The sequence below is a fragment of the Octodon degus genome, unplaced genomic scaffold, assembly GCF_000260255.1.
Source record: "Octodon degus isolate 3935 unplaced genomic scaffold, OctDeg1.0 scaffold00003, whole genome shotgun sequence".
In the NCBI taxonomy this organism is placed as follows: Eukaryota; Metazoa; Chordata; class Mammalia; order Rodentia; family Octodontidae; genus Octodon; species Octodon degus.
In genome coordinates, this window is record NW_004524579.1 from 37010002 (window position 1) to 37020994 (window position 10993).

The window sequence follows — 10993 nt, forward strand, 5'->3', positions numbered from 1 at the left end:
TATATATGCTAGTGCAAGATCTGTCATGTTCAAAGTGAAATAGAACTTGAGAATGCTTTTTAGAGGAGTGGAAATGGGGGGTGTGTACATAAATTTTAATACTAGGGAAAATAAGGATGCTTCTAAATACGAGACTATTAAGATGAAAATCAGAAACTGGAAATTCAAAAGCAGAATAAAATCTGGATTATTTAGGTAGATGTGGCTAAACCTACAAATGCAAAAGGTTATTTAAAAATAAATTATTTGTTGAACAACATTCATCCCTCATTCCACCGCCCCCTCACCAGTGTCTTTGCTGAAGATGGACTGGAGCAATGGCTGACATCATTCTCATTGCAGAGAGGCATCTACCTGAAGGAAATAGGAACCACAGGAAAATGATGCGCCTCGGTCGGGCCGAGACCTTTGAATGTGATCTGCTACCTTTATCAGCCATGAAAGCTTGATGAGAGAGATACTAGTAGGGCAAGATCCTAGTATACCCACATTTCATTTGCAACGTGGAGAGCTTGGCTTGCAGGGCAAATGTGTAATTAGTCAGGGCAGCCAGTGGGCGGCAGCACAGACAGTAGAACAAGAAAAAGACAGTCCCCTTGGCCAAATCCCTAGAATGATCTGGTAAACAGTGAAATTACTGGAAACAGTGTCAGTTTATTACAACCCAAGTTCCATAACCACACAGCAAAGAACACATCAGTAAATGTAATCTACAGTTAGGTATCAATAGATAGGATTTCTTTTACTCCATTTCTTTAAAGTTCACAACTGTGAAATAGTTGATCCTTTAAATGACTTCCCATTTCTCCTGGTTCCCAGTAGAGATTTGAAATAGTTGATATGTTAAGGGAACTTACAGTTCCCCAGAGGAGATCTGGGAAGCAGAATGCATGTTTAAAAGCTGATGTTGTCCCAGGGAAGTGACAATGGACTGGTTGGGCATCAAGCCCCTCAATCAGAGAGCACCTGAGACTCCCAACAGTGTCTCAGGAGCCAGGTGCACCATCATGGGAGGGCCCAAATCTTTATCGACATCCGCCTCATTTTGGTTCATTGGCCCACTGCCCCCACCCTGGCCGACGTCATCACGTATGCAGCCTCAGCTGCTTGGTCTAGGAGTTCTGAGCAAGCCCACTTCCTCCTCTGGGCCATTTCCTCGTAGGTCCTCCAACCCTATGCAGGAGCAGTATTCATGGGGGTTGCGGGACAATTAAATGGTCCTAATAAGGCTGTTGTACTTGTTGAACACAAGAACATTTGGAGGGGGAGGGAAGGGAGTAAAATGGGTGCAGAACCAATGGCAGGCTTCGGAAGAAAGAAAGCTGACCGTGGCAAGGGGCCTTGGGACCTGGCGAAGGATACTGCTATGAGACCGAGGAGTAGAAATGCAAAAGAGAAAGAGATGTAGGAGGGTCGTGATGTCTGGCCAAATGCGGGGGGGGGGGGGACATAACAGCGATTTTTAGGGTACACGTGAAATTTTCACTGTATTAGTGTTGCATACCAAAAATAAAGGTAACTCAGTGTTTGTTTTCTTAGAACCACCCAAACTATGCCCACCTACACCAGTGATGTGGTGGAGGAGACATTAAACTTGGGATATACTTGGGGCACCGGGCAGCACCAGACTGCTGGGTAGACATGACCAAGGTGCCACCAGGGCTGAACACATTGTCCAGGCCTTATAAGAGGCACCACCTCCAGAAAGAATGAGGATTGAGGGTGGTGTGGCCAAGGGACTGTCCTTTTCTTGTTCTACTGTCTGTGCTGCTGCCCACTGGCTGCCCTGACTAATTACACATTTGCCAAGCTCTCCACATTGCAGATCTTGCCCTAGTAGAATCTCTCTCATCAAGCCCTCATGGCTGATAAAAATAGGAGAAAAACAAAACTAAAATCCTTTGAGTGTTTACTGGTAAAGTAGATCTTAAAGAATTTGGTGATAAGCTGGGCATGGTGGCACACGCTTGTAATCTCAGCACTGTAGAAGCAGAGGCTGGAGAATCATTATGAGTTTGAGACCATCCTGGGCTACAAAGTGAGCTTAAGGCCAGCCTGAACTGCATAGCAAAACCCTGTCTCAAAAAAAAAAAAAAAAAAAAAAAAAGTCATACAGACACCTATAATGGACAATTAGAAGATAAGTTAAAGAGAAAAACAGGTCATTGTCAAGGTTAGACCCAACTAACAGTGCTGTCCCAAATAGTAAATGCCAGAAGAAAATCTCTTTTTTCTTGTCACTTCTCATCTGCTCTGGTTCTTATGGATGAGTGCTCACAGCAGATTCTCATTACATGAATCCTCGCTGTGCTCACTACCATAATTAATTGGGGCCACCCTATAAAATAGCATGACCAAAAAAAATAGCATGGCCTTAATGAGCTAGAGGCCAGGCAGAGCTTTACCAGGCAGGTAAAGGCTCTCTCAGTGCAGCAGCCTACACTGCTTTATCATCACAGCAGGAAGCTGGGAGCCTGGAAATGCGGCTGCCACTGTCCCAGGCACCTGCTTTCCTATCCTTCCCTAGCAAGGAAATGCTCACAGCTCACCAAGAGGTTGGCCCCAGGGACAACTCCTGCACAGCTGGGGGAGGATGGTAGGGAGGATCTGCCTGGGTGTGAGAGCCGCACCTCAGACTCCCATGCACGGCTGATGTGGAGGAGTGCAGGTGAGGCCCCCTGACTGCTCCCCGACCACACAGCTCCCACCTTGCAGCTGGGGAGAACAGGAGAACAAGCAGCATGTGCAGGAACCCCTCTTCTAGTACTCTGAGGTTGGCACTGTACTAAGTCCAAAACAATAATCTCTGTCTGAAGTAAGTTCTTATTTCATGAGCATGGTACTTAGCATAAAAATTGCCTCATTTTCATATAATAATATTGTTATTTTTAAAATGGATAAACACCTTTCCCATGGCTTTGCATTTTGATTCTGGGATGATCTCTATTATCAGCACCTCCATTTTCACAGGTGAAGAAAAGGAGGTCCTCAAAGGTGAAGGATTTGCCCACGGCTGCCCAACCCCTGGCAGATGCCAGATGTGCACTGAACAACTGGACTCCTAATCTCTGCTGGAATCCACAGTGTTGCAGCTTTCTCTCTAAAAGCCTTGAAATGCTTACGAAGACCTCTGCTTTGGATCTTTGCTCTCAAAGGGCTCCACTGCCGGGAGCAGCATTGGGAAGTCCTTCTCTGCCTTATTGCACTGGTGTGACCTGGACAAGTCTCCAGTTGTCCTGGGGTCTCAGTACCTGCTCCACTTGCCCCGCCTTCTCCCAGAATGTTGCATTCTCTGCCTGGACAGCTGCTTGTGCCTGGAGGAGGTGGTGCTAAGCTCAACTCAAATTTTGGATCATCCTTTTTCCTACACATGTATTGAATGATCACAGATAAGAATTCTAAATAAATTAGAGCCCTCTGAGCTGAAACCATTTTTGAGATCTTTTTAAAAACACTGACATTGTGTGTGGATATATGTGTGTGGTATTAAGGGGACTGAACCCAAGGCCTTTGCACTGAGCTACATCCTCCAGCTGTGTTTTATTTGTGCCTTGAGACAGGGTCTTGCTAAGTCTGTATGTTGCCCAGGTTGGGCTCCAACTTGTGATCCTCCTCCTCAGCTCCAGTAGCCTGGGATTACAGGCTATGCTGCAGACCTAGCTGCTTCATTCTCTTCAGATATGTTTAAAAAGCTGTGGGCTAGCCAAGCACTTTAGCACACACATGTAGTCTCAGCACTTGGGAAGCTGAGGCAAGAGGAGCCCTCCCAAATTCAAGGTCAGCCTGAGCTACACAGTTCCAGGCCAGTCTGAACTATTTAGTGAGATTCAGTCTCTAAAAACAGCAAGACATTGTAGACGAAAGTCCTTGTTGATTACTTCCACCTTCACAAGGTGGATTTGTTTTTAATTCTTTTAGCAACAGGGGCTGAGGACCCATCTGAGGTGGGCAGGAAAGAAAAACATGTCCTCCAGGTTCGAGGATTCCAGCTAACAGAGGAAGAGCTTCCTCCTTCAGATCCAAGAGGGCCAGCACTCTGCCCTAGCGTGCGCACATGGGCCTCTGTCCTTGCTGCAGTATGTTCTCCTCTGACCTATGCAGGTAGCACAGGAAGGGCAGGGGGCACTGAGGAGGCAGAGCGAGTGTCAGGCTGTGCCTCTGGCTTTGCAGTGAACTCAGGGCTGAACAGATCCCTGGGCAAAGTAAGAAGTGACTACAATTCAGAGCGCTTTCATGCTTCTCCTGGCCTGAAACCCTAAGACCCCAAAGCTTAGGTCTAGAGAGTGGGGAGGATGAGTTCAAAGAAGTTTTATACTTAAATTTGAAAGAGAAACCAAGTTTCAACTGAGCCATTTTTTTTAACAAGAAATGAGGATTAAAGAGACTCCCAATTTGTTCCAAGATATTTCTTTTCATAAATCCCACCTAGTGTGTTGTCTATTTAATTATACTAATTAGCCTCACTGGTTAATGCTTCTGTTCATCTCTTTTAAATAGATTTTTTTAAAGGATAATTAAACAGAAAGGCATCTTACTCACACTCCCACCATCAAACACACCTACAGGAAGCCTTTAGCAGTAATCTACAGGTGTGCTTTTCCCCACAGGTCACCTGGGAAATCAGGAGAAGTGTGTGTGTGTGTGTGTGTGTGTGTGTGTGTGTGTGTGTGTGTGTCTACATTGGGGACTGAACCCAGGCCTTCACACAGCCCCAGTCTTTTCTTTCTTTCCTTTTTAGACAGGTCTTGCTAATCACTCAATTGCCCAGGTCAGGCTTGAATTTACAATCCTCCTGCCCCAGCTTCCCTGAGAGCTGGACTACAGGCATGTACCACCACATCTGGTTTAGAAGTACCAACATTTGAACCCTGCTCATCTCTCCCCTGAATTAGAAACTGACAGGGGCCCAGTAGTCTGCATTTTAACAAGCTGCCCATGATCTTTTCTTTTCTTTTTTGGTAACTGGGAGCAACTCAGGACCTTGTGCTTGCCAGGCAGGCACTTATGCCCCTGAACTATCTCGCCGGCCCCAGTGACCTTGGTGTAAGCAGAAGTGTGTGGACCATGGATCTAAGTGCTTAGCCACTTGGTCACCACCATCAAATGTCCACATGATGGGTACTCGCCCGCACTGTGGAAGGTTCAAGAGGAACTAAGAACATCACGGCTGATCTCACAAACCCAAATTTCAGCAACAACAGAAGCAACAGAGCCTCACCTTTCCCTTCTCTTTTGCAAGGTACCTTTCTTGGGTCTTTTTTCTCATCTGTGCGTGACAATGATTTTTCTAGTTTAGGAATCTTTCTAAGAAGGCTGGAGTTTTTTCTGACATTTTCCTTCTCTTCCAATTTCAACCTCAGGGCTGCCACCCTGGACAGTATTTTCTTCTTTACTCCCTCAGCTAAATGTCCACTTCCTGAAGTTTCTTGCTTCTTCTTGACCTCCTCTGTTCCGGGCACTGCTAATCTAGCCCCCAGTACTTTGCCAATCTGTGTGGCCACATGGCTGGGCTTCTCCTCCCTTGGCCTTTCTCCACTGATCAAGGTGGAGCCCTTCTGCCACGGGTCCTGCAGGAACTCAGGGCATTCCTCTGACTCACATTCCCTTGAAATGAAAGCCGAAGTCATTGAGGTGGAGCCGGATGAGCTTGAGAGTTTGAGTCCCCCGCTTTGAGGCTCCTCTCCTTTCAGTTCCGCAATTCTGCAGCTTATGGGAAAGTGTGTGGTGTTCCCTTCAGGAGATGTGAAGCCAGGCAGGTGCATAAGGCCACTAGAAGAGGGCACATGCTTCCTACACTTGTCCTCAATAGTTGCCCTTTCCTTTGAGTCAGGAAACTCATAGTGATGGCTACTGGGCTCAGTCAAGTCATCGTGACTTTGGCCTGTGGATCCATGAGAATCAACTTCAATAGACATCTGAGTCATTCTTGTAAGACAGTTAGCAGGAGATGAAGTGGGAGAAACGCACACTGCTTTGTTCTCTTTCCTCTGGTCCGCCTCCTCTGAGCTTCTGTCGCTGCCCACCTGTATTGGGCCCATGCTGCATGCACTTGGAATTCCTTGCTCAGCTGCATTAGGACATGGGTCTTGCCAGATGGCAGCCTGGGCTTCCACTTCTGTTTCACTGCAATGACTCTGTTGAGCTTCTTCTCCCTTGCTGTCTACTTGGTCTTGGTTGATTCTGTTTTCATTTGGAATGGTCCCCCCACCGTTTGGGGGACATGGAACTTGCAGAATGGCAGGTTGGACTTCTACTTTCTGGTCCAAATTTCCATCAGTCAATTCTCCCCCCTGTCTGGAGACCCCCAGGGTGAGATCAGAGGGCTCTAGTTTCTCAGCCCCAGGGTGCTCCACCGTACTTGTGTCATTAGTGGGATCGACAGAGGACTCCAGGATGCCAGGGAAGGCCAGAAACTGTTTAAAGAAGGCTAAGTGATCTGCCTGGACCTGGGTTTCCTCCTGGGCTTGACTCACACTATTAGCATTTCCCTTCCACCCAGTTCCAGATGCCTCTGATAACGAATCTGTGACCCACAATTCTTTTTCACCAATAGCATCCACAGATGACTCCAGGAAGCTTGGCTGGCTCAGATCCTGAGATCCCCTCTGGTATGTGGTACAAGTGAGAACATTGCCCTCACAGGTTTCCCTGTGGTCCGCAAGGGCTGGACCAGTCTTGTCCCAAGGACTGGGAACCAAGACTTCTGTGTCTGTGTGAGCCTGTTCTGCTAAGGAAGCCTCTGCCTGTGGAGCCTCAGGTAGAGCCCAGGGCCCATCAGGGAGTATGGGACTAGGCCCTGCCTCCATGTACTCAAGTTCCATTACTTGTGTTGGTGGCCAGATTTCAGAAACTGAAGCCTCTAGGGTTATAATCTTCAGCTTTTTGTCTGCTTTCCAATGTCCTGGACCAGTCTCTTCAGATTCCTCCTGCAGGATTTCAGAGAGTGACAGAATATTGCTTAGTGCCTGGCTGTCTTTTTCTACCATTGCTTCTGCTACCGTGGAAACACTGGTCCCCACACCTGCTATATGTCCTCTTTCCTTTCTGCAGTTTGCTAGGGAGTGCTCAAAGGGCACCAGGCTAGCTTCGTCTTGTGTCGCAGAAGTGGGGAACAAACTTTCTTGGAAATCATCTGCTAAAGAAGAACTCTGGAGCGACTGGCTGTTTGGTTGGAGTCCCTTCTCCATCTCACTTCCTTTTTCTTGGAAATCCTCTTCAGGGCTTCTGTCTACTCTGACCACAATCTGGCTCTCATTTCTAGCCTGGTTATCAGTCTGAAGAGAGGAATTGTTACAGGAGCCCTCTCCCTCCACGAGCAGTGGAACAAGGCTGCCACAGACTCCAGGCACACTGGGGGGCAAGCAAAGTAGCTCTTTCATAGATTCAGTTGTGGGACCACTTAAAATGGGACCCAACTGTACGTTGGAAGGAAATTTGAGGTCATTTTCATCTGGCACCCCTGTTGAGTTCTCCTGTGCACCACTTGGAAGGTTGTTCACAGAAACAGTATATTTGGCTAGGTGACTTTTGGTGGCAATAATATCAGCTGATATGTCCTCAGTCTTTCTGGTCTCCTGTAGACTTTCAGCATTAGCTGTTAATGCCATTAGCTTCTCCTGAGGGAAATTTACAACTGAACTAGGACTGGCTGGTGTGTTTACGGTGATTAAGGCACAGGTCATAGGAATCTCGCCACCTTGTTCAATGTGTACAAAGGACTTTTTCTCAACAGAAAGGGACTGGGCTCCTGCAAGCACCTCTGAGTGCTGTGGGCTCCGCCTTTCCCAGCCAGCTGATGCTACAGAGGACAAGATAGGAGCAGAATCCTCCACCTTGTCTAAGCCACTTTTGGTGGCCTCCTGTGACACATTCCAGGTAAAAGCACTGACCAAAAGAGGGGGTACTGCTGTGTTTCTATCCTTGCTGCTGCCACCTGTGGACTGTGGAGGCACAGGATCTCGTGTTTGGAAAAGAACTGCCAGTGTCTTGTCATCAGGAGAACATAAATCACATACTTTGCTTTGACCTTCTGTCAGCTCAGAGTCCATGGAGCAAATATCTTGAGGCAAATATTTATCGACTGGTGTTCCAGCAGGAGAAGCCATGGTATCATAACATGTTCCTTGGTCACCAGCTTCAAAACACTCCATCACACACACAGCTTCTCTGTCTCTTAACCCACTGCACACATTTTCCAAGGTGGGGGCAGTATCTGTGGGTTCAGGGGAAGCAACAGAGAAGGCCTCAGACTCCCTGGGCTCAGCGCTAGCATCTTGGGAGAGAGGCCCTGCAAGCACAGCCAGGGCCATATTTCCACCATTAGTTTTTGGGGTGCTCAACTCATGTTCTAGGTCTGCCCAGGAACCTCCAGTTGTGGTGCTGTCTCTGTCTTGTTTTTCTTCCTGCTCTGGACCTTGGGGACAGCTTTCTACCTCCAAGTATTGGGCCGATGATGCATCTTCCTCATGGCTTCTTCCTGTGTTGGAGAGGAAATTCGTTGTGGTCCCTCTGAGTGGAGGCTCCTCCCCAGTAGGCTCCGAGAAAGTTGGCATCTGGCTGAGGGAGATTCTTTCCCTGACCGTTTCCTGAATTTGCACCTAGGAAGACGAAAAGTGGTATTAATAGAATTGTTCCTGGGAGAGCCCCCAACAGGACATAACTGCAGTCCCAAGAGTGTTAATCCTTGATGACTGTAATAATGGATAACAAGAGGAGCAGGAATGACTGAAATCTAAACATTAACCTCAAACTCTCTCCAGCTCCTCAGGACTTCTTGGGAAATTGCACTTTTCAGCACTTACATGTTTTAAAAGAGCCCTGTGCAAATTTACCATTCTGACCAAAACGCCTCTTGGCAATTATGACTTACTTAATGATTTTTTTCACTCTTTCTGAGGGAAAGAGATAGAAAATAAATTAATTGTCAATTTGATGAAATAAGTCATCTTTTTGGATGATGAATTTCACTTGATTGTCATAAATGAAATATACAGTACTTGGAGAGTGGAAATGAGCAATCTTTGTCCTCAGAATATTATAGACTGCTGGTTAACAATATTTCTAAAGAACAGAAGTAGGCTTGTTCTTTGAGCCCACTTCCAATGGAGAAGTGGAGTTATGACCGACCATCAGCAATGCCAATCATTTTGCCCAGATAAGGTTATGTGGATACCCTCCTGGACTTTTAAAAACTTTGGCAATTAATTATTAGAACATAGAACAAAATTTCACAGGAAAATAGTAAGAGAATAACAATAGTTAATACATTGTGTATGATAATCTTAAAAGTAGTTACTCAGATTACAAGATAAAGACTCTCTTATAAAGAAGAAACAAAGAGACAATAGCACAAAACTTTCAAAAGAGGTTCTGAGACAGGCAGCCACCTCCACAAGACAATAGGGGGTTTGGGACTGCTCAGGTTGTCAGGAAAGAGAAGGGAGGGAAAAGAAGAGAAGAAGGGAAAGAGGGGGTATGGGGAAGAAATATCCCAACCTGAAGCTTCAAGCACTGCAGCACTCTATGAATGTTGTATGATATTGGGTATTTTTCAAAAACACAGCCAACTCTGACTAAATTCTGGTAACTTGGAACTTTCAGCCTCTGACTAACCAAAGCTAAAAAGAGAGCCCCGAAGCCCTGAAGACTATTCCATAAACCACCTATGAGAATGGACCTTCCTACTGTCCCTACCACCAGGAGGAAGCAGGACAACGAAGTGGGAAGCAGGACAACAATGTCCTCGCTTCTCTCCCTACGTCTCTCCAGCGTGTGGCTGCCCATCAACCATTCTTCTCACATTTTCTGTTTTTAAGCTACACTGAGATCCATTTAACTCCAATTTTGTTGGCATAAAGTGCTGTTATATTTTTTAACCAAGATGGCGCTGAAGACAAGAAGGAAGTTCCTGCTCCTCGCAAAGCTGATCCAAAGCCAAAGCTCTAAAGGGCAAGAGGCAGTGCTGAAAGGCATCTACACCCACAAGAAGATCTGCATGTTGCCACCTTCTGCTGTCCCAAGACACTGCGGCTCCAGGTGCAGCCCAAATACCCTCAGAAGAGCACCCCCAGGAGAAACAAGCTTGGCCCCTGTGCCGTCATCAAATTCCCCTGACTGCGGAGCCAGCATGAGGAAGACAGAAGACAACAGTACATGCATTCTGGGTGTCAAGGCCAACAAGCACCAGATCAAACAAAGGGTGAAGAAGCTCTATGACACTAACATGGCCAATGTCAATGCCAAGGTCAATATGCTGACCAGCCTGATGGAGAGAAGGCGTCTGTCTGACTGGCTCCTGATGACAACACTGTGGAAGTTGCCAACCAAACTGGCATCATCCAAACTGAGTCCACCTGCCTAATTCTAAATACACATTTTTTTCACCATTAAAAAAACTGCTAGCTAAACAAGAATAGAGTTAATATGAACTCTACAAAGGCTGGCTTTTGTTGACTTTTTCCCATGTGCTAGGAGCTGTTCCAGGAAATGGAGATTGAAGACAGGTACACACCCTCTGTGAGGAGCTCTCATTCTGTGTGGTAGTCGAAGCTCAGTATAGTGATTAGCACACAGTAGGTGTTTAATAAGTGTGTGTTAGAAGAGGCAATAAATGAATCGTGAACTGACTGAGACAGCACTACCCAAGGTTATCCATTAAAACTCTGTGTTCCACAGGGATTGAACTTCCATCTATGCCTAACCCTATTTAAAGGAGAATTCCAAGTATAAACATTGCTGGTTAAAATTCTGGTTTAGTCTCTCTCTGTATATTTTCTTTCTCTGATGATATTAAGATGGAAAAGGGAAATCAAGAAAGATAATTTCGAAATGCAGTGAGATAGTGAGGTTAAGCTTGATAGCCTAAATCGTTTGATAATAACAATAAGCTTGTCCTCTGGATGGTTAACAACCTAAGTTTGCAGACCAAAATTAGAGAAAAAGGAGGGCTACAAGGAAAGCCAACATTTTGGCCCTAGCCTTCTAAGGTCAATTA

At 46.2% G+C, this 10993-nt stretch overlaps 1 protein-coding gene across 4 annotated transcripts in view; it reads right to left on the reverse strand.

The window, feature by feature from the left end:
- Alpk2 (alpha kinase 2) overlaps window positions 1-10993 on the reverse strand; it is a 135252-nt gene that overhangs the window by 37800 nt on the left and 86459 nt on the right. For all 4 annotated transcript variants that reach the window (XM_023715306.1, XM_004623737.2, XM_023715304.1 and 1 more), the window contains one exon: window positions 5219-8597. In XM_023715306.1, the coding sequence (XP_023571074.1) occupies window positions 5219-8597 (3379 nt within the window). The remainder of the gene's footprint in view (window positions 1-5218; window positions 8598-10993) is intronic.